The following is a 24,845-nucleotide window of genomic DNA, read 5'->3' as shown; positions in this document are numbered from 1 at the left end:
GGCTTCCTATTGCGGGTGAGCGTGCAAAGCACGCCACCCCACGTCTGGGTCTCTCCCCGCACACAACGGGTGGGACCCCTAGCTCTTAGGGGGCCAGGTCACGGATACGACCCCGGTCCCGACCCCCTGCTCGGCGCCGGCGGGTTTCTGCGTAGTGAGGAGAGCTTTCCCTCACTCGCCCCGCCGCCTCCTTCTGCGAGATGGTGCACTCGCAGAAGTCGAGCATAGCCTTCCATGACTCATCGCTGCCAAGCATCGACGCCACGACGCCAGGCAGCGACAAGTCAGGTCCTATCTTTGCGACCAGGACACGGCGCTGCACCTCCCACGCGGGGCAGACAGCGAGCGTATGCTCCGCCGTGTCCAGGTCGTGTCCACAATGGTGACACCTCGTCGTCGGCTCAGCCCCTATCCGGCGCAGGTACTTCCCGAAGCATCCGTGCCCGGTCAGCACCTGCACCAGAAGGCGCGGGGACCTAAAGGGAGGTTCGATCCCCGGCCCGAAAAAAAAAAACAAAAAAACCTCACTCTGATTTGGTTAAGTATTTGGACATGCATTTGGAACATTGGTTCACACGGAAAACCCAAATCAATGAACTGAAATTGAAATTCAGGGTTGGCTCATAGACAGAAAAATAAAACTTTCAAAGATTTTAAGTTTAAATTAATGTTAATACTTTTTCGTTGAGCAATTGAGTCTGAAGCCATTCTATTGCATCAGCTTTTCTGCTAGATTATGTATTTATTGGCGGTAAATACGTAACTTAATTAAGTATAATTTTTTTTCAGTACCTTAATGTAGTCATGTTTGTTGTACTTTTATTATTAGGACACGTTTTTGGAATAATCATAAAATGTTTGTAGGCGGATTTAGTAAAGAATAATGGAACTTGGTAGAATGTGACTATTATAGTAGGTGAATGGACAAAAAACAATGTAATATAACACCTTTCAATTTTATTAAACAGAGTAACTAACATAACCTTTTAAATTTTAATTTACGTAACACGTGTAGTGATATAAAAATATTTCTTATAATTCTTTAAAGGTTAGCATAAAAGGTTGGAATCAAACTGATATTTTGTAATATATTCGTACAGAATCATTTTGTTCACCACAATTCTTGGGCGCTACGCATAACGCGACACTGTTGCAGGTACCTGATTTTGTAAATACATATACAATACAATACTGTATTTTATTTTTCATACGCGATTTGTTCCGATGGCATTGTACAAATAACGCTATGAAAATTACGTCACATGTCGTCAAAGAAACAAAATTAGTTGTTACGAAATCTCGTAGTTGCGACACAACACAACCGCCACCAGCTGGCCTCTTTGCGACGTGCTTTGATTTCAAATTCGATTGCTATCGTAGGTAATGCTTATACATCGCATTATAAATTTTATTAAGAACACAACCCGTTGTTTGGTATTTCACGAAAAGCCTCTACTAACGGTTTATACAATAATATTTTGTACGTACACGCCTGACCCCATTTAGAATAAATCTAAATATGGTCTAATATTTTGTTTGTGAAAAATATACTGTACCTTAATAGAAATTTGTTTTAGTCAGGCTATCACAATGAACTTGCTTTTTTTAATGTAATATAATCTCAGTTTTTGTTTATGTTTATCCATTTAACCCAATTACAAAACTGTAAAACAAATCACGTTGAATAAGCGAATAGTTTTTTTTGTACCACATAACGATGACCATGTAAATAATGCACTATGTTATGACTAAAGAAAACATATTTATGTAAACAATGGAAATATAAAGACAATTCTGCAATACATAACTCAGAACTTTTAAGAAAAATATCTAAATCCACTAGATGTCGATAACATATCTACGGGTATTAATTATGGTGATTTTCTCCGTTGAAATCGACCTTGTACGACCATAATCATAGTATATAATAATGATTAAAAATAAATAAAAACAATGAAGCTCACACAACACGATTTTTCCAACACGTTTAACAAGGACCAAAATTATCGAGACATTTAAAATAAGAAAAATATAATGTAACAGTTGATCTAGTGGTCAATGCTGCCTAGTTTGCGGCCGGCATCAACACCGGGTATTTGGAGATATGACCTCGGTTTATGATTCAAAATGATGCCTACTGAATTTCTCGCCGGATCTTCTCAGTGGGTCGCGATTCCGTTCCGGTGGTAGACTCTGCGAAGCACTGCTCTTGCTAGGGGCTAGTGTTAGCAAATTCTCTCAGGTTGAGCCCGTGAGCTCACCTACCCGTCCGGACGTAGATGGAATAGCCCCTTAGGCTACCAGCGATTAGGTAGGGACAAAAGAAAGGATGTTACATTTCGGTTCTAACACACCGTACAATACTACTACTGAAAGTGAAATGCTTCGAGCGAACTTCCGCTTGGGTCGAACGTCGTCCGCCTGCACATAAACGGACAAGTTGAATATGTGGCCGCCGGACCAGATGGACGCAGAGCATATTACTGGTGTTAGGACCTCTTGTAAGTCCGCACGGGTAGGTACCACCGCCCTGCCTATTTTTGCCGTGAAGCAGCAATGCGTTTCGGCTTGAAGTGTGGGGCAGCCGTTGTAACTATACTGAGATTACCTTAGAACTTATATCTCAAGGTGGGTGTCGCATTTACGTTGTAGATGTCTATGGGCTCCAGTAACCGCTTAACACCAGGTGGGCTGTGAGCTCGTCCACTGATCTAGCGAAAAAAAAAGTATTGCCGGCGAAGATGACAGGCTCTCAGTGTTAATTAAGATCAGAAAATGTATGTACATTTATTATAAATGACATTATTGAAGACTTAGATAGCTCTTAAAAAGGGTTCGTGGCTCGGTATGCTTAGATTCGACTTGAATATCTCGAGGTGGGCTCCAATGTTTCAATGGTCCAAACTGCGTTGATCAATCCAAAATACGAATGTATACAATGTATTTGGCGTATATGTTAAACAAACACACCCCTAATTTTCAATCACACAATTCTGAGACGTAATGTACAAGGATTTTTAATAAAATCATGAAGATCAGAATCTAAAAATAAGTATTTTATTCAAATAATTAAATTATAGAACATAATAAGTTTGATGATAAATTACAAATATTAATTGAATAGAAAAATATTTTAGATTAGACGGTGCATTTTATTACAGAAGCTGTTCAATCATTTACAACAACGAAACTTTCCCGCGTTAAACAATACATGCAGATCTGTTTTCTAGTGAAAAAAATGCACACGTAATACATATTCATGAAATATATAACGGATTGGTATTTTCCAAGGCTTTCGAGAGTTGCAAACATGACTAAAGCACTTACGTGAATATAAATATTGTATAGTAACATATGGTATTTATTGAAGGTGAAACGAGATAAATTTACATTTTTCGATAATAATGCGATAGATCTGACATAAATGAACATCCATCGATCACAATAAAGACAGCGAATATTTTATCTAAATACATATACGGATAAAGCCGGTTTAAATGTAACATTTTCGGGCGGATTTTCTATTTCATCTCGCTGGAGATATAAACTCGGAGGCAGTAACTAACGTTCCCATTTCTCCCTTAGGGTTCGTCCCAAATTCGTCCCTTCACGTTCTGACCTAGTTTTGGAAGCCGCTCGTTTTCCACGGTAGGTTTAAAATGGGGTTGCATGTAATCGTTCTTTGCCCCCATACTAGGAGGGTTTCAATCACCTCGAAATATTGCTATCTCTTTCTTGTATTTCGAAACGGTATAATTATTATAATTCTAATGAAATATACAGAACATTTGAGCATTGAAAATAATTGGTCGTTCGAATTAATATTCGAAAAACAACTAGGTTTATTTTAAAAGGCTGACATTTCATAATTTTTAATAACCTAATAATATTATATAAATAGCCAAACTGAAATATGCGACGAGTCCTGTCAATATCGGCATTTATTGTTACTGGCATATTATCAACGCATAAAAGGGCATAACTTATTACTTCCTTCCTTCAACGCAGACATTAATGACATTAATCATATTTCCGTTCATCATTTATCAATATTCACTACTCATGGAAACATTTTTCTTTATCTTGTATTCGTCATCAGAGAATTTTACGGCAAAATTTTTGAGCTATTTAAAATTATAACTAGAGAATCTTTCATAAGAAAATTTACATAACAGACTCAGGTAGATAGACTCGTTGAGTCAATGTGTTCATTGTTTTTATAAAAAATTGGTTAACAAATTGTGAAAAAAAAACTCGTTCAGAAGAGCGGCAATTCTTTCAAACCTAAAAGCGAAGGTTTTAAAAAGAAAAAAATTACATATTATTATTTCGATTTATGACTTCACTGCCTTTGAAGTGGGAGAGAGACAGAAAGATGCTCTTGCTACGCACTCACTTTACCTTTCATTAATTTGCTATACGTCATGCTGAAGTCAACGTTGATGCTGTTTTAAAAAATAATCAACGGTATTTGCTATTGATTATAAACAAAACAAAACATCATTTTTTAATGATTGAAGGATTACTGGTGGCCCTGTGGCCTTACCAGTTTTACCAGGACAGGTGGGCGAGCAAAGGCTCAGCCAGGAGGAGGTGAGGTTTGCTAACAGCTGCCCGAGCGCTTCCGAAGGAGACACAAAACATCCCTTAAATCAAAGTTGCGTTGATAATTTACTCTTAGATGATTGCAACAACAAGAAAACACAGTCTTATATTTAATTTAACAAACCCATGAAACATCTTTCGCGACAGCGTTATCATTTCACTATTCAAAATTTCATTTGCGTTGATTCAAAATGAACAATAACAAGGTTCTCTGGCATTAGGTCGATGACCGTAGTTTGTTGTGTATACCGATGTTGAAATGTTAAGCAAGCAAGGCCGTCGCTGTTTCGGCTGATTATATTATTTAACGCCTTGAAAAATAGCGATAGTCAAACAGGATAAAGAGCGTGACAAAATCAATGGCAAAGATGTCTCCATGGTTATATAATAATAATTTAATAACATTTAAACACTAAACTTTATCACTTGATAATTTATTGCTTAAATAAATATTTATAGTAAATAAATATTTCAAAATGTGGCTTATGTGTTCGTCAAAATGTAGCTTAATTTTTCGACCGTGAATTGATTGAAAGGAATCCCTCATTATTATGTCATTGTAGCATAATACAAATAAAATTTCTGATTAACAGAAACAAACAAAAAAACAGAACAAAGAAATTTTTTTTGACTAGTGTCTGGAATACCTATGAAATACAATATAAACTAGATCCCAGGACATATGATTAGAATATTCATAAAATAGATATAATAAATCGCAGTAATATAATCGCTCACAAAACGGTAACCTATTGAATGAATATTTTAATAAAATGGGTTGACATATATTAAATAATACAAATTCAAAACGAAATAAGTTTCAAAATGAATATCTGAAATGCTAAAATTAATTACATGGTATAAAAGGGACAAATAAAGGCCTACTTTCGTTTAAAATTCAGTTTAAGAAATAAAACTGTTTAAATTGGTATATTAAACTATGTACAAATAAGATTGTAATTGATATAGAATATGTATTTTTCTCGATGCTTTGTGTTCCTTGGCCAACGGAAACATAAACATAAAGTGTTAAGCAAATATATAATAATAAGTCTTTATTTCTTAATTTTTAGTCTGGTCTGGTTTGGGTATTTTTAATTGGTCATATCACTAAAATCTAAATTTGAATACACGTTAACTTTAATACGTGTTACTGTACTGCAAAATAATATTATCCAGCCGAACTCAGATGTTTATCATTCAGATATAGCTTACGATCAAACAGCCGCTGCTTTCATGGTAGACCATCATACAGCGGAATCATACGATTAAGTACCTCGAAGTGTCAAAATGACCAAACGTAAAATCTGATAATACTCAGTTGGTTGAACCTGTTTGGAACGAGACCCAAACGAGCAAGATTGTATTGCACAACGAGATTAATACTCAAAAGATATAATCTTTATACCCCGCAAAGATACTGTCTTCCAGAAATACACATGATGCTACACAAATGTGCCGTCTAAGATAGATATTTACGGTATATCTATACTAATATTATAAAGAGGAAAGATTTGTTTGTTTGTTTGTATTGAATAGGCTCCGAAACTACTGGACCGATTTAAAAAAATATTTCACTGTTGGCAAGCTACACTATCCCCGGGTGATATAGGCTATATTTATTAAATTTAAAAAATAATTAGGGTTCCTTACTAAAACTCCAATAAAATTCTTTACATCGCGTGCACTACTATTCAAGCGAAGCCGGGACGGGCCGCTAGTGTATAATAATTTCAATTGACAGTAGCAATAGATAGTGAGTTTATAGGCTCAAAAATAAAGCATTGATGTTGAAAGTGATTAAGAGGTGCGAGAATTAAGAGTGGAAGAGAAAGAAAAAAATAGAGGGTACACTTTATTGAATTATGACGTCACTGTTCGCATTGGTCATTTAACTAATATGAAAGCTAAGTTTACACAAAAACATACTACTCCCATTCCCCGTCATTAAACACTTATGGCACAAAACTTCGTTAACGGGTTTAGACTATATTCTTCTGTAGTCTATTGTAATAAACACAAATAATAATGTCAATCAACAGGAACCCAAATAAAAATAAGAACTGAGTGCATTTAATTTTTTTTTTAAAATCTACAATATTATTACTATAGTTATCTTTATTAATAATATGACTACCATGACTATACTTATCTGTATATGCATTTCAATAATAAATAAGGAAGTAACAATTAGTTTTCAATATTATTAAGTAACATAACTTCTATTGCTGCGCTTGTTTACCAAAATCAAATGTAAACAAGAAGTCATCCGATGTATTATTTGTCTTATGTATAAATAATACATCGGATGACTTCTTGTTTGAGATAACACGCGACGTGATAACGTTTCTCATTACCTACAAATAATTATTGTATAAATAATTTTGTCTAAAGTTCCCCTGTTATGTTTATCTATATTTATTTACTTATCTAAATAAAACATGTAATTAATGGATGTAGGCATAGCATTAGGTATACAGGGTGTAATGAGACTGTTCCCGAAGTTGAAAGACGAATGAACTATTGTACTACCGCATCGTTCGGAATGTCGATAATCTTGTTCTCATGCATCGTTTGTAACCTCTGGGTCTACCGAGGCACTTCGGTTCTCTCTGTATTTTTACCGTAGGTTCTATGGCGAGTCAGAGGAATGCTTTGAGATGATTCCATAATTTCTATTTTATACAGTTCTTAGAGTACATTGTGTGGTAATATTGCGCTCATTCAGAGATCTGTTTATAGATCTCTGTTTCCAGAGGTCTATATTTTGGGGAGTGCTCTGAGGAATTGTTCGAGATGATACCGGCATCTCGTTTTTACCATCGCACCGCCCGCCACCGGAGTAGAGTTCATCCATACTACCTGGATCCACTGCGGTCATCCACAGTGCGTTTCCAGAGATCTTTTTTGCCACGTACCATCCGGCTATGGAATGAGTTCCCCTCCACGGTGTTTCCCGAGCGCTATGATATGTCCTTCTTCAAACGAGGCTTGTGGAGAGTATTAAGCGGTAGGCAGCGGCTTGGCTCTGCCCCTGGCATTGCTGAAGTCCATGGGCGACGGTAACCACTCACCATCAGGTGGGCCGTATGCTGGGGACCTCAATGCCAAGTCATTGGCTTGGGGTTCCTCGAGGACGTGCCCCAGAGGAACGGCGGTGGAGGAGTGGCTGGTCGGAGGCGGCCTCGTCATTCTCAACCGTGGCACGGAACTTACGTGCGTGAGACGATTAGGCGGGACCGTGGTGGACGTCACGTTCGCATCTCCCGATGTCGCGAGTCGCATCCGTGGTTGGACGGTGATGGTTGGTGAGGAGACGCTTTCCGACCATCGCTACATCCGTTTCAGCATTGCTGTAGCCCCAGAAGTGACATCAACTTCTTTATTCTGCGGCGGCGGCGTAGAGGGTCCTCGTTGGGCCCAGAAGCGCCTCGATGTCGAACGGCTGAATGAGGCGGCTGTCGTCCAGGCCTGGCGCCTCGATTCCCTCGGCGAGCCGATGAATGTAAGCGTGGGGGCGGAGCGTATGCGCGAGGCAATGTCGCGGGTATGCGATGCCGCTATGCCTCGCGTCAGAACTCTTGCTCCTAAGCGCCGCGCATACTGGTGGACTGATGAGATCGCCAGCCTGCGCCAGTCCTGCAACGTCAGTCGACGTGCGTACCAACGAAGCCGACGTCGAAGGACGCATCGGGATCCTGAGGAGGAGGACCGCCTTTATGAGGTGTACAGGACGGAGGTGAGGGCCCTTTGCATAGCCATCAGAGAGGCGAAGGAAGCCGCTTGGAATGATCTGCTCGCCTCGCTCGATCGCGATCCGTGGGGGCGGCCCTACAGGCTAGCGCGCAATGCGCTTCGCCCATGGGCTCCCCCTACGACCAGCACACTGCCACCCGAGACATTGCACCGGGTGGTCGGGGGTCTATTTCCGGACTCATCCCGAACGGCCTTCATCCCCCCTGTAATGGCAACGGCGCAGGTCGCTGACGGCGGAGAGCTGGAAGGTGTGTCCCAGGCGGAATTTGAGGCGGCAGTGGCGAGGATGCGCGTGAAGCGTACAGCACCAGGCCCCGACGGCCTGTCGAGTCGAGCATGGGCTCTCGCTTTAACTGAGGATGGTTTGGGACCTGCACTTCGAAGGCTGTTTAGCAGGTGCCTCCGCGAGGGCAGGTTCCCGGAGCCGTGGCGCACGGGCCGGCTGGTGCTTATCCCGGAGGACGGTCGCCCTAGAGACGAGCCCTCCGGGTATCGCCCGATAGTAGTGTTGGACGAGGCCGGTAAGCTCCTTGAGCGTGTGGTTGCCGGGCGTCTTGTTCAGCACCTGGAGAACATTGGGCCGGATCTCGCGTCCAACCAATATGGCTTCCGGAGAGGTCGGTCGACCGTGGACGCGGTCTTACGGGTCCGCGATCTTTCCGACCAGGCGTGCTCTGGGGGAGGTGTACTGTTGGCTGTGTCGATTGATATTGCCAACGCCTTCAACACGATCCACTGGAGCACGATCGTGGAGTCATTACGGTTTCACCGCGTCCCCACCGGTCTCCGTAATCTGATTGAGGATTATCTCTCAGGGCGGGCGGTGATCTTCCCCGAGCGGAGTGGGTGGGGACGAAAAACAGTGTCGCGTGGGGTTCCACAAGGGTCGGTACTGGGTCCACTCCTTTGGAATATAGGCTTTGACTGGGTCCTCCGCGGGGCTAACCTACCTGGCGTCGAAGTGGTTTGCTACGCTGGTGACGGCTCGCGGAGACGACTACCGGTCAGCAGCCGTCCTGGTTGTGGCTGCAGTGGTAACTGTGGTAAGACGAATAAAGAGACTCGGCCTCGAGGTGGCCCTCCAAAAATCCGAAGCAGTGTGCTTCCACTCAGTTCGGAAAGGGCCACCTCAAGGCGCGAATCTCGTAGTCGGGGGTGTCACCATTGCTGTCCAGCCGAAGCTCAAGTATTTGGGCCTCGTGCTGGACAGCAAATGGAGATTCGACCACCATTTTAAAGCGCTGGTTCCGAGGCTCATGAGGGCGGCAGGTGCGCTGACCCGTCTTCTTCCCAACGTCGGAGGATGCAGCGCCGGTACTCGGCGACTGTACCTTGGGGTGGTACGCAGTATGGCCCTGTACGGTGCTCCCGTGTGGTCGCCCGCACTCTCCGCAAGAAACGCGGCTCTGCTGCTCAGAGCTCAGCGGGCGCTCGCGGTGAGGGTCATCAGGGGGTACCGCACCATTTCTCAAGATGTGGCCTGCGCTCTCACCGGATCCCTACCCTGGGACCTCGAGGCCGAAATCTTTCGTTGCGGTATATCGGCGTAAGGCGCAGGCCTTGAGTCGGGGACGGTCGCCCGGCCCGTCGGCTGTCGGTCGGTGGAAGCGTGCTGCGCGTCATGTAGCATACGCTAAGTGGAGAGAGCGATTGCTGAAGGAACTTGGCCAAACTTCGGCCACCCACCGGCGCACCCTCGAGGCCCTCGTGCCCGTGCTGGAGGCATGGTCGGATCGGCGTCACGGCGTACTCTCCTTTCACCTTGCGCAGGTCCTCTCGGGACATGGCTGTTTCGGGAGGTACCTGTGGAAGGTCTGCAGGAGAGAGCCACACCCGGGCTGCCACCAGTGCGCGCACCCGGACGATGACGCGCAGCACGCGCTCGAAAAGTGCCCGCGTTGGGAGCACTCGCGGCGAGATCTCGTCGCGGTGCTGGGGAGAAACCTCTCCCTGCGGGCTGTCGTCGCCCGCATGTTAGAGGATCAGGGCTCGTGGGAGGCCATGGCCAGGTTTTGTGACCTGGTAATGGCGTCCCGTGAGGCTGAGGAGCGTGAAAGGGAGTGGGATCCCTCTTCAGCACCTCAGCGCAGAAGGCGGGATGGCCGGCGCGGGCGTGAAGCTCCCGCTCAGCCCCCGTAGGGACTATCAGGTGGCGGGTGCGGGGGCGCCCGGTACTCGACTGTCGGTCCGGTGGTGGGGCGGTGCAAGGTGGCTCCTGTGCGCCGCCCACGGTGTATCTTCCGAAATGACGTCCTTCGGGATTTTCCCGGAGATGAAATCCCGTCTTATCATCAGGACGGGTACCGGCGAAGGCGGACTTTCGGCACGCACTGCGGTACCGTAGGTCTGGTGTAGCCGGTGTGGTGGAGCTCAATGGGGTTTAGTCGGTAGTCGTTCTGCGGGGCAAGTGCTTCGCGCGCCTTTTTCAAGGCGTAGTCTCTTGCGAGGAATTCGGGGAGGTGGAGGACCTTCTCGTCCCCCTCCTCCTCTCAGGAGGCGCCGGAGTCCGACATAACCCGGTTCGTTACCCCCCCGGACCGGGTATCCGTAAATGGATTCCACAGCGTTAAAAAAAAAAAAAAAGGTGGGCCGTATGCTCGTATGCCTACAAGGGCAATAATAAAAAAAAACTGTCTCTCTGTATTTTGTGATCTGGAGTGAACTCCTTTTTTTCTTTTCCTACCTATTCTAGTAACCTCGAGGGGTTATTCTAGATTCACCGAACTAGTAGGTGAGCTCGCGGGGCTCAAATCTAATGTTGTTGCTAACACGAACCCTAGCAAGAGCCGTGCTTCGCAGAATCTACCACCGGGTTGCGGGCATTAAGAATTACAATTTAAATGTTGTATTCGGACACGACAAACGAAACGAAATCGTGCCACCTAGTGGATGGTGGTTTGCTTCGGCAGAGTCGAGGTGTCATCGCTCAAGTGAATCGAAACGAATGAAGTGAATCGAACATTCGTTGGCTGACTGAGAAAGAATGAATACGTCTCAGAGCTGTCATCGTTTGGTGTTGCGCAATCTCTTTGCACGTTTGCCTCTTCTGCGACATATACATAAGAGAATTCACTAGCTAGCTAATTATCTAAGCTGTTAGCAGCAATTTATGCCCCTGAGGTTTCTGCTGGTCATGAGCATCGATAATCACTCCTGGACATAAAGTGGACCAAATGCCACGTGGCTGTTTTCTAAAACAATAACAAACTCTAAGGTGAACGGAAAAAACCTGCAGTTTTCTGGGGATCTTTTTCGCATAAATTGCGTGCAAAGCACCTACATATAAATAAGCTACCATTTTTCGAATACGATTTTTCAATGTCATTGTATTCTGAATCTATGTATTTTGACAAAAAAATCCAGCACACTCTATAATTATGGTGATGTCTCCACTTAAGATGAGAGCACAGCGTTTAAATTTACGAACATCACCGGTCGTAGTAGTAAGTATAATATTTGTAGCATAAAACCTTTTTTAATATAACAAAAATGTTTAAATAAATAACAAAATTTTACAAACGATTTGGAACTGCTGCTAATCAGATTCGTTCAAAAGTTTTAGCACTCCGTGAAATTTGGTCGCTATACATTTGTCTATGCGTATATATGCCTATATTATGTAGAATGTTAATTAGTCCTGGGGGTTTCATTAGGGCCCCGCTCTCGGCCGTTGCGTAATTACGATCGTCAAGTACAGGCGGTGTGCGAACCGTAACTTATAACTCCCTTCTATTTTTACTATGAGTAGTAAATTATAACATTCCTAAAGCAATGATAAACTTTAACTTTTTTATACGATTTTAAATACAATTTTACGGTTTAATCTTGTTTTTTTATCGCTTAGGTGGGTGGACGAGCTCACAGCCCACCTGGTTGTTAAGTGGTCACTGGAGTCCATAGACATCTACAGCGTAAATGCGCAATCCACCTTTAAATATAAGTTCTAAGGTCTCAGTATAGTTACAATCTCGTAATATACTTAATAAATATCTTGGCCTGAGGTAATTTTCAAAAAAAATCGTGGTCATATGACAGCCTTTTAGTCTTCGGCTTCTCAAATTCTGTGAATGTAGTTTAATAATATGATGATTTAAATATGATGCTTTCCGTCACATCCCAATGTATCGACAGAACTACCATTAGAAGTGTTTAGCCTAAATAGGTTCTTGTAAACGATCGATAAAAATACAAGTACAAATGTTTAGAGAAAATCAAAGAGATAAAACTACAATAAATCGGTCGTAATATTGCTAAATCATCATGAAAAAAACCTTGGAATAAAAACCTTCGACGAGGCCCGCTCGCCGAGGAAGGTCTGTGGTCATGGTTGCTCACTGCAGTACATACAACAAACACGACTTCGTGCAGATAAAAACAGTAATTAAAACTTTGAAATTCACTAAAGCTTCATTACCATTCAGTCCTATCTACCTATAGCGAAATTAATTACGTCGTATGAATGATTCTCATTAGTGACGCTGTGGGCGTTTCGTGCTCACTCTCACACTTTAAAATACTTTCGTCAATGCTGTAACAGGTTATTTGAAACGGTCCATCGTTGTTGGTATAAATAACAGTTAATTTCTCATGTCACGCTCCGTTAGAAACCGTCGCGTGCCCGCTATGCTTCCTGTTTCGCTTCTACGGTGGATTCCTTGAGTTCAATCGTTTGTATGAAATCATTTGTTTATTTTTATAGGACCTACTAAGAATGCAGAGCTACCGAATTGAAGAAACTAGTGAGTGACGGACCACCGTTGATCTCGGTTTTTTAGTTGCGGAATATAAAATGTATAGATCGATACGTACTGGACATCACTAAATGGCCTGTCAAAATTTGGATCCTAGATCAATAGTGTTTGAAATCAAACTATGATCTACAGATTTAACGAAGTTGATTGTTAAATGTAAATTGTCCATTGTTCTTAAGATAGCTGTATTATTAAAATTAAATATATGTACTAAGTGCCTTGCTGTAAGGTAGACAATAGACCTTCAGCTATTGTGTTGCTAATCGTTGCAAGCTAACTGTACAATAGGTTCCTGGTGGTTATTCTTGACGGTTAGATCTTAAACTAACGTAAATTAATTAATTATGCAATTCTGGGTAAGTGTGAATAAACCTATTAAATTAAATTGCTTTATACGTATCTTTTATATTACAATACATATATCACACTACTTAAAACCTTTAGAATATTTATTTAGACCATTCGGTGATTAGAAAAATACTTAAAGAAAGCATTGGTCTTTTTGAACGTTTGAGACAGGGCCCTGAAACTGCGATGCTTTAAGACAAATATTTTTTTGTATGGAACTATCGACATCTTGTAGCGAATGCCCATAAACTTATATGTTGTTAAAGTTATTATTACATTTAATTATTGTGTAACTAAATACAGAAAATAAAAAATAGTAAATCATATAAGTCTTTATTTGTTATGGACAAATTGATAAAAATAAAATATAGGATCGGTAATTTGTTACGAAGCCATCTAGTGGCCGACGCCCGTAAACATTATTGTTGAGTGCTTGAGTTGCTTATTTATTGCTAATTATGTGTATTATGTATGGTTTGAGCGTCTTTTTAGGTTCCTTTTCATTATTAAATGATTGTATTGTACGGTAAAACAGTAAACATCATCACATGTCTCTTACATTTGTAATACATTACTTTTGTTTGCAAGACTAAAAATCCAACAAAGTAATCCTGCAGGCATCATCATGTTTACAACACTGGCTTACAAAGCTTACAATACTCATTCCGATTTCATGAGTGAAACCCGAAACGATGCGTAGACAGGTGATATAAAAAAAGGTAATTTTATTTTGGTGATGACAAAGCTATTTAAAGAATGGAATCTCAGTCCATAAAACGTGAAGATTCCACGGGTATCGGGGTCGCCTCCTCTCTGCATTTTGGACGGTAAGCTATTTCCAATCTTCCTCGTGAAAAGGATTCTGAACAAGGAAGACGTAACTTTGTTATGAGTAGGCATAAGAATGCATTTTCATTTTACTATGGTTTCAAGATGTTTTTAATCTGCGATGTACTCACTATAAAAATGTTCTTGAATTGACATTGAATCTATGTAGATTACACGACATCAAATCATGAAACGAAATTAAAATATTGGTCTATTTTATCTCACTTGGGAGATCTTAATAAAATTAAAGTATTTATCTAAAACGGTAATATTATTGTGGCCTCCAATTTACGTTGAAACAGATAATTTGACTACTAGTAAGTAATTAATTATTAATCGTAGAACTCATTTACAATAACATATCTTACATCGTAACGGTAAGACCGATTTAGTAATTAATACATTAATAAACCATCGTAAAAAATATTTAATTGGATTGGTTAATAGCTAACAAAGACATATATATGTGATCATTTACTTAATGATCCAGGAAGCGCTCATTTTACTAGAATAACTTTGACACCATTTTAATAACACTAATTTGATTGTCCGTCTACCTCTTAGACGATATATATTTTTAGCACAAATACTACATTTTCTGTGTAAAATCTTCAAAATACAAGTATATAAGACCTGTAAAAACAAGTTTACGAGTAATAATTTGGTCGATGGCACTGAGAGGCCACGCAGGTTGCCTGCAAAGGGTCTGTACAAGGTCACACAAATACTATATAGGGACAGATCGTCAATTTAAACAATATCGTAAAGAAAACGAATTTTAAGCCTCTGCAAGATAACTAACTGTAATCGAGATTATGTCTGACTGTTACATAACGTCGCGTACGCTCAACTCGTATTCCGCATTCTCCACTTTAATAAAAGGCACAGCGGGAAGTTTTAAGCATTTTATACTCATAATTGACAAATTATTGTTTCGAATAATTTATTCCAATTAAAATGCCATTTCTCGAACGGCCTGAAGATATACTCGGTTCAAAGTCTTGTAATTAGAACAACCGGCCTATCTAGTTACTTGAAATGTAGAAAATGTATCACAACTAAAAACCAGTTCGACAAGTTCCAATACTAGGAGTGATTATTTCAGGAAAATTATCATTTACGTGGCCCAACGCTATCTATGGTTCTCGTCTTTCGATTCGAGATTGGATATGCACTATCACAATGTTTTTTTTTGTGAAAGTCAGATACATGAAGTAAGTGTATGTACATATTTTATGTATACACGACTAGTATATACGAGTATAGATATTTATAGTAGTCAGCCAATGGATTCGACGTCAGTTGTTTTAAAACCACTGGCTTCGTCGAGCGGTATAGCAAGGTGAGTAAAAAAGGACGAACTAATGGATAAAGTAACGAGATCGGTAATCGTGTAAAAGGTTCCATATTTTTATTGGATAGTGGATGAATGAATTAATTTGGTAATTAAAACACTATAGATATTCCTGTTTACAAATCGTGCATGACATGGAAGTTTTATGCCTGATGAGATTGTTGTTATATTGATAATTACTTTAACTTGTTTTCTTCATACATTAAGCTACTGAAGAACGTTATTAATAGCCTTTGTCGAAGTACTAATCTGTATCAGTAAGTAGCGTCCATATATGATTACGAATCAAAGAATTGTTTTAATACCAAGAATACAGTGATTTGAATTTTAGGAAAACAACACGCGTTTTTTGTCTGACTTTTTTGTCCAAATTAACCTGGAACTATTTCGCCGACTCTTACAAAAAATTGGAAAATAGAATAAATAAATAACAACAGAATGGGTGGCAGAACTGCATAAAGAAATGTACTTAGCTACCATATTAGTCCGAATCTCTGCTTCGTTGGTAGTTGGTAGGTATTCAGGGTTGCCATGAATTACTATATATCTATCTACATAATATGTACTATGCGCTACAAATCTTATTTTCGCGACAGCAGTGTCAGAGTCAACGACTTTGTGTTCAAATTTCTAATTTTCACATTGCGACAAAGCAGCAGATATCTACAAAATTTCGAGAGACGGACTCGCTTTCCCGCGTACGGCCGCGAGCCAGCTTGATAAGTGGCCTAAGGGCTCCCTCCGCACCCTTGCGACCTAGTTACCTCTCTCGCCCTCGCGATCTGTGCTGTTCGCCACTTGCACAATACTCATATCAGCTGGATGATAGTGTTGATTGTAGCATTCCTCTATTTGGACCGTATTGTGAAAGTGTATTAGAAACTTATTCGAGCCAGTTATTGTTCTTTAACGTGAACTACTTATTGCTTCTGGTTTCCACATAAAGAGCTATTTAATTTAAAAAGAACGCAACTACACAGCTACGTAAAAGGATACCAATAAATCTAAAGGAGAAAATGTATTTCAATGTTTTAAAAGATTTAACATATTACAAGAAAAGCTTTAAATGATCGTTCATTACTGACAGTAATTTTATGAAGAAATCTTTGTTGTAAAATTTACATTTGAAAAGATCATGATAGGCAATGATGTTCTTTTTACTATAACATCATTGATGATAGACATAAAGATCGGGAGTCGTATTACATTTAAAAACAAATCTCCTTGCCTAACCGATTTTCACGTAACAATACATTTTTGTAATTACTGACCATATGATCAAGTTCCCGAGCAAAGTCCCAGTTTATAGTAGAAGTTATGATATAATATATGTAAAGGTCAGTAGCAAGCTGTTCACATTTTGGTTACGTATGTTGCATAGATTTAATCATCGGTCTGTGATTATTATTAAACTAGTCTAGACTTCGTTGTATACGGCTAGACGATTTTTTTAAACCACAGGGTTAACCTATCAAGACAGTGCGGATGGTTCTTATCAATTTGATTTAACGACAAAAATAAATCTGAAGATAGGTATGTACGACGGTCTTTATGAAAGAAATCACAGTCAACACGATTAATTTTTAAATAAAAAAAACTATATTTCGAAATATTAATTAGGTCTCAGTATTTATTCAACTACATAAATAAAACAGGTCTTTAAAAACTGTATACGTTTCGCCTCGCGCATCAAAGGGTTAAATAGGTAGTTTATTACGACATATTTAGGTCACACATGGTCTTTTGGTCCAAACGTTCATCTCGCCGTAGGTAAAATTAACGAAGCGTTATTTCAAATGTGAAATGAACGATCTCGGGGCCTCTAATGTTCTAGAACATTTATCAGTGTTAATTTAAGATTCTTATTTCATACATTACAATTTTACGTATTCGATTATTGGTTAGCTAATATTGTATGTATCCATTGAAAATTATTTCAATATCTCACGAGGTAAATAAGTGTATTACACTTCCCCTTGATACCGTTCACGTATTCACGTAGTTTGATTTAGCGTACAATTTCACGACCAGTCTCTGTCTTCAATTCTACTTGGGTATATATATTAATACCGCGATTGGCGAAATTCTGTGTAGATTTAAGTTCGTTAACTAGGTAAGATATTATTACTATTTTATTATCTAAATGATCTGCCATGAACATTTTTTTGTGGCTTATATAGGTGGATGGCCCATCTGATGTTAAGTGTGTCTGATGGTAACCAGTCCCTAGACACCAAAAACGTAAATGCCGCCATTCATCTCAAAACATGAGTTCTAAGTCTCAGTTTTTATGGTACAACGGCTCCCTCAGCCTTCAAATCATAACGCAAAATACGCAAGGCGGTTATTTATACCTACCCTTGCGCCCCCAAGTCGTCCTACCATCATTAATTACGCAATTTATAATTATGGCGGGTTTGATTTTTATTACACGATTTTATTCTTTCATAGTGGAAGTCATTCGCGAAGATGTATTAAGAACGAATTTCAGTATCAAAACAAAAAAAAAACAGAATGACAGACGGAAATTGTAGCTTACCTCGAAAAGACACGCTTTACAAAATTCAAAATTGAAAAAAAAAAAATTCGGTATTATTTGTACTAGAGGTCCCGCACTAGTCGAAATTCGACTATAATTAATTGGAATTGTAAGTTTGTACACTATTATGATTGTATTTTCAACGCCAAGACTATACTGTAGAAAAATATTAATAAAGACAAACAATAATTAATCTATACTCAATTTGACCACAGACGTCAAGAACAAAAGTTTGACAATAAATAGTATGCATGCGTGTGTGCGTCAAATACATAGTATGCAGTGTGTGTAATGTTTTCTTTGTTGATTTAATGTATCTTTTATGCATTATTTAAAAAAAAATATTAGCATTGTGCACTTCTTCTCTATATTCTCTATAAGTGTGGAAAATTTCGTACTCCTCCGTCCGCGCAATTTTCGTAAAAAGGGATACAAAGTTTTTGCTTCACGTATTAATATATAGATTAATTAGAATTTAATAACAGCAACGCTAACGAAAACTGCTTAAGGCCAGCAAAGTGGTCTAAGCATCTAATATACAAAAAAAATATGTACATTAATTTTTATATCTATAGCTAAATAACCCTACAGTTAAAATTCACTTCGTAACGGTAGTCAACATATTTCTGTCGAGACTAGTTTCTCGAGATTTCGTTTTCAGATTACTTTTGTTTCAGAGGAGACACCTGTGTCAAAAACTATTCGACCTCAATAGCCCGAGCCGAATGGGCAATCCAAACAAATAGCATGGCGTGCGTTTATAGCGGACTCTCGAAGTTGGTCTGGTGCGCCTCACTCGGCGGGAGAGCGCACACCGTTGCAGTGGTACAAACAAAGATATGTCTTCTATTTATATCTGAGGAACGCTGCAGCGGTGCGAACGCATCACCGCCCGAGTTGGCTTTTGTCGTGTGCCTTGATTTTGTGTAATGTAAGTCTCTGTGACCGGTCGACAATAGCTCTTCTTGTTGGAACGCGACAGTATGACTCGACTGACACGACGAGTATTTGAGGCGTGTTTAATTGTAACGGAAATCAAGAATTTAAAATATAGCGTTACAATAGTGTCTATTAATAAAATAAAATAAATGGTAATTCTTTGTAGTAACATCTTGCCGTTCTCTATCATTTAGGTTTGTGTTATCAGAATAGGTTTATTATTATTATCATAATCATTACAGCATTTACAATGTAAATAACGATGTACCTACATAAATGTCATATTAGACTGGATGTAAGCATTTCAAATAATAAATGCAGTTCTCATATTAAAATTATATTTATCATATTTGAAATGTCTATTTCCAACACTACAAGTAAATATATGAACTCGACTTACAATTATAATATTACCTATAATAACATAAGTTTTTCTGTATTTTGAGCATATTACTTGTAATTATCGTTAAAAACGAGCAGCTCAAATCCATCTATATAGACTTATAATTATTTACTTATACTTTTTTACTTATAATATTTTAAGTCTTTTGAATTTATAAAAATGTACGATATTTAAGATACTGTCTTCGAAGAGAAACGACCTTACAGCTTAAATGTCCTACAGTGGTCACCACGCTTATCGGTTATGCTCATCAGCTATGATAGGGATATAGACAGGTCGACAATAACAATATAGACAAGAAAACGATAAACTCTGCTTAGAAGGCGGGTGGTATGATCGCAAAATGGAACGGGACTACCGCGCAAAATGTACTGAAACAATTTTCATTAAAATTTCATACATATTTAACAGCGAGTTGACTTAAATTCGGTACAATGGAAGCCAGTGTACAACCAAAAAAAAGTGATGGCAACCAAGAAAGAGCAACTAATTATATATATGTATTATTATTATTTAAAAAAAACCAACCGTTATAATGAAAATAAATTATAATTTAACCACATTATAACAAACAGGTTCTGTTTATATTTATTTCATTACTCCTGTTGAGCAGACGAGCTCATGATACTGGTGTTCAGTGATTACCGAAGATAGCGAATAGCGCAAAAATCACAACGTGAATACTGTCGAAGTCACAATCTTACTGTACAACGATTTCCTACAACCTGTTTTACAGCTGAAATACGCAGGAGGTACGCGTATGTACAATGAGGCTTTAATAAATAAATAACCATCATCTGTCTCTACGTAATCTGTATACATTATTACAAAATCGGATACTATACATACTATTCTATATTATAATGTTATGGTATAATGGTTACGACCACATGTTGTGCCGACCCTGCTTAGTGGGCCAAGGGAAAGACGAACAAGATGTTTTTATCGTAGCCTGAGTTTTCCTCTCCTTTGCGGTCAAAATCTTTGTGAGTATATGGTAATTCTGGGTGAAAATAAATTCTTGTTTTTGCTAGAATTAAAAAAGTGTGTTCGAAATTTAAAAAAAAATTCGATCTTGACATTGATAATAAACTGATTATACACATGTTTTTTCTATACCTAACGATGTTTGTGCGTCAACATAATTGAAATGCAGATTGCTATCGGTTAATATAATTATTGGTCAGGGCTCTCAAGTAAATTACCTTAAAACGAGTAATTCTTGACGAAGAGCGAATTAAACAAAGTCAAAAGATTAACTCGCCAATAAATTATATAATATCATTTTACGAACAGCAATTCAACACAATAAAATGATTTGTTTAATAATAACTGTATACTGATAAAGAAAACGCGACAAAATGATGAAAATCCTGTTTTCCTGAGTCTGTAATGTCTACTGTTTTTTAATAGTGTAGTTCACCACCTCTATCTATTTGTTTAATATGATATTGTAAATATTACACCGTTAAAACTTTGTCACAAACACATACTAATATAACGTTGATTATTTTTGATGACCTTTTTCTATACTAATATTATAAAGAGGAAAGATTTGTTTGTTTGTTTGTTTCGAATAGGCTTCTAAACTACTATACCGATTTGAAAAATTCTTTTGCCATTAGAAGCCGACATTGTCCCTGATGAACATAGGCTACTTTTTTTAATTTTTTAAAATTTTTTTTTTTTTGGTTTCATGTGTGTTTAATGTTTCCGAAGCGAAGCGAGGGCGGGTCGCTAGTACTTCATACACTGATTTTTAAAAAAAGGTACTCTTTATATTTTTCCATTCTATACAATAAGCAACATTACAAAGATGGTTAATTATAATATAAAAGTAATGTAAAAATAGTGATTATAGTGTTGATTGAAGTTGGTTGCAGTCAAAGTTATGTTTTCCAAAAATGTAAATGTGATTCGTTCTACATTACAAAGCATGTATAAACGACACCGGGGGAAACATTCACAGTCTGAAAGTGTTAGGAAGCCGTGTACCGAACCACAGGATCCTAGCGAGTGTTAAAGAATAGCAAATCTTCGTTTTTTTTATTGCCCTTGTAGGTAGACGAGCACACGGCCCACCTGATGGTGAGTGGTTAGCGTAGCCTATGGACTTCAGCAATGCCAGGAGCAGAGCCAAGCCGCTGCCTACCGCTTAATACTCTCCACAAGCCTCGTTTGAAAAAGGACATGTCATAGCGCTCGAGAAACACCGTGAAGGGGAACTCATTCCAAAGCCGGATGGTACGTGGCAAAAAGTTAAAGCAAAAAGTTAAGTACGTGGTTTAAGCCTGAAGAGTATTAAGGAATTTGACTTGAGAAGCGAAGAGCGAACTTTATGAGCCATACCAATAGAACACAGAAACGCCTTGCAAAAACATGTTTTGAAGAAATCATCACAGCCTACGTTTATTCTGGAAAGCAAGTCTTGAATCGTACGGGGTTCGTATTCGTAAAAAATCGCATGTTGAAGTTACACCCGTATATTTTATATCGGCGATGCTAATCATTCATGTTTTTATGAACGAAAACACTCATGCCCACCGCTATGTAGATGTCGAAGCCTGAATTTAAATTTTGTATAATTTATACAAAACAAACAAAGGAGTCTATAGTCCTTATTTTTTATTTTAAATCCACCTGTAAGCACAGTTTCGCCAATTCATTCATAATTCGCGCAGAAACTCACTTCATGTGTCAACATTTGCAGACAGGACATCTGGAAACATTGACTAGTAATGGCTTTTTGATTATAGAAATCATAAGTACATAGATTAACAACCTACTACCATTTAAAACTTATCGTGATAATTCTGTTTGGTTATTAAAGTACAATAAACATATACAACTAGATTTTAATTTCAAAACAGTATAGTTTAACTCTTTAGTAGATATTGGTTGTATTAACTATTATTACTATTTCTTCTTCTTCTCAATCGGGTCACTCTTGACAGAGTGGTTGTGATCGTCATGTAGTATTTGAAGGGGCAGACTTGATGCGTCTCACGATGTAACGCCATCTCTTTGGAATTTATTATTTATTTAATTACTATTTGGAAGATTATGTAATTACTTTAAGTCAAAACGGGATGGCCACCCAAAAGCAGCTCAGCCTTGCGACTCATATAAAAACCTTTCTTAGCAATATTAAATTATTTAATTATCAAAGTAACGAACATTTAATAGTCAAATAAAAGTTAAAATAAATATTTTATTTTATCCGAAATTTCAATTCGAGTATCGAGCTAAATCGTTAAATCTTTTCGTCTCTCTATTCTTTTTCTTTACAGCAAGAATCAACGAACACAAGTTTGGGAGCTTGGGTCGGACTCGTCGACAGCATACGGCCGACGGCGGGCGGTCGGTGCATCGAACGCGGTGAGAGCGAGGTCACTGAACCCAGCGCCTTATGCATTTAGTTCTCTTCACTCCCATAACCGATTGAGATAATTGAAAACTTTCAAATAATTACTAAGCCATGCGTCCCAACGTCCTTACTATTGATAAATTTAACATGTTGTAAATTTATGCGAATCATAAACCGCCTTTTTTAATTTCTCCACCGAATTGCCTCTCTCCTCTAGCAAAATCGTCGTAACAAGAATTTGAGAGCTTTGTAACTATTGCGCAAAATCATTAACAACTCACACTCGTCCACTGCTGGACATAGGATTGTCTAAATATGACCACAGAGCTCAATTTTTGGCACAAAGCAAGAAGCAGAAATTTTCTAATTCTTAGGAATAAATATTTGCCTGGAACATGACGCGGTTTCTTCTTGCTTTTTTATTGTAACAATTTCCGACATTATCAGCTAGTAACTTAGTTATTTAAATTAACATTGAAAATAAAAACGGCCGTGTTGCATTTATGCTTTTTAGGATTGCCTAGTTCATACAAAGACATATGGCGAAAAAACCGAACCCTTACGACTTATATGTTTCGTCGATCCGCCTGCAAAAACAGCCAGCTTAGGTACTTGTAGTCTGCAGACTATCCATACTGGATAGATGAATTTGAAATTTACACAACGAAAAAAAAGCTAGCACATTATACGTGTACGTGAAAGAATGAAGAAAACAAAAGAAACCAAATATACCTATTCATGGTTCAATAAAAATATGTAGTATAAAAATCTGATTTGGCGCCAAACCATTAATATTTATTTTGTTGGCAAAGTAGACCTTGTTTGACTTCTTTTTATCTCGAAGGGTTTCGTGCAAACTATTAATACAATACTCGTCATTTACAGGTACAGAGTCATGACTGTTTCTGCCATGAAGAAAACTTGCGTTCTGATTTTAACGGTAGCGAGGGATAATTGCTATGTGTTTTGGTAGCCATTTATGACCAAATGGACCAAGAGCCAGTCCAATTAACTGATAAACTAAAAAGCGTAACTAACAAGACGTGTGAGGTTTATGCGCAACTGTACTAAAAATATCATCAACTACCTACACAGGTAGAATTCCGAGCCAAGGTCAAACTATATATTTATTAAAAACGTACAACAAAAATAAGTGAACAAAGAAATTATTATGCTAGGTATGTACGTACGAATACTATAATATTCCTTAATAACAATTTCGAACATAGTTGTGCAAAAATAAAACTATGGAAATTGGCCAAAAGGTAAATAAATTCTTCACTGCGAGATCGCTCGTATTTCGAGAGCGCGAGTTCAAAGACCATTTCCGGGATAATCATAACAAGTTACATAAAAACATGAATGAAACTAAAACTAATTTAAGTGGTTTTTTTTTCGAAGGTATTCTATTTACCTGGAGTTCCTTATTCTTGTTATCTCTGAGTGATGCTGCTCTGATAACACCAGCTTTCCAACCCCATTCGGAAACTCTATTCACATTAATTTTAGTTAAACCACTCACTGCGAGAAATCGTTTGCCAACTAGATCTTCACGATATTTATAGGCCATAACGAAGTACACAATCACATTATTCACTTTTGAAAACTACACAACGTTAAAAACTTAACGTTCAACACACTACACGTCATACTCTTCACAGAATGAAGAGAAACTACGTGACAAACGAACGTACAACATTCAGTTGTACAGCAGGTTTTAATGGTATTATGCGCTTAAATTGAAAATGCTGAGGAACAGTTGAACATTCGTGAAGTCAGGTGTCTTTATAAAACTACAGAATTATATTGAGGCCGATATTATCTTACCAAATTTAGATGGTACTATTTCCCGAGTTTCCTTTGAGGCAAGCTGGATTTTGATATAGTCGATCACAGAGCTTCTGAATAGGTTTTAGTATTGTTAAATACTTACAGATGGCGTTCTTTGTATCAAT

At 38.7% G+C, this 24,845-nt stretch overlaps 1 protein-coding gene across 1 annotated transcript in view; it reads right to left on the bottom strand.

Moving 5' to 3' along the window:
* The window catches only part of Kdm3 (Lysine demethylase 3), a 168,568-nt gene extending 143,921 nt beyond the window's left edge, over positions 1 to 24,647 (bottom strand). Inside the window, exon 1 of the mRNA XM_089737227.1 lies at positions 24,305 to 24,647. Within this exon, the coding sequence (XP_089593353.1) occupies positions 24,305 to 24,460 (156 nt within the window). The 5' untranslated portion in view covers positions 24,461 to 24,647. The remainder of the gene's footprint in view (positions 1 to 24,304) is intronic.
* Positions 24,648 to 24,845: the final 198 nt, after the last annotated feature.

Source organism: Bombyx mandarina, chromosome 23, assembly GCF_030267445.1.
Source record: "Bombyx mandarina strain Sakado chromosome 23, ASM3026744v2".
Taxonomy (NCBI): domain Eukaryota; kingdom Metazoa; phylum Arthropoda; class Insecta; order Lepidoptera; family Bombycidae; genus Bombyx; species Bombyx mandarina.
Note: the sequence above shows the minus strand (reverse complement) of the source record. Positions and strands in the feature narration are given on the sequence as shown.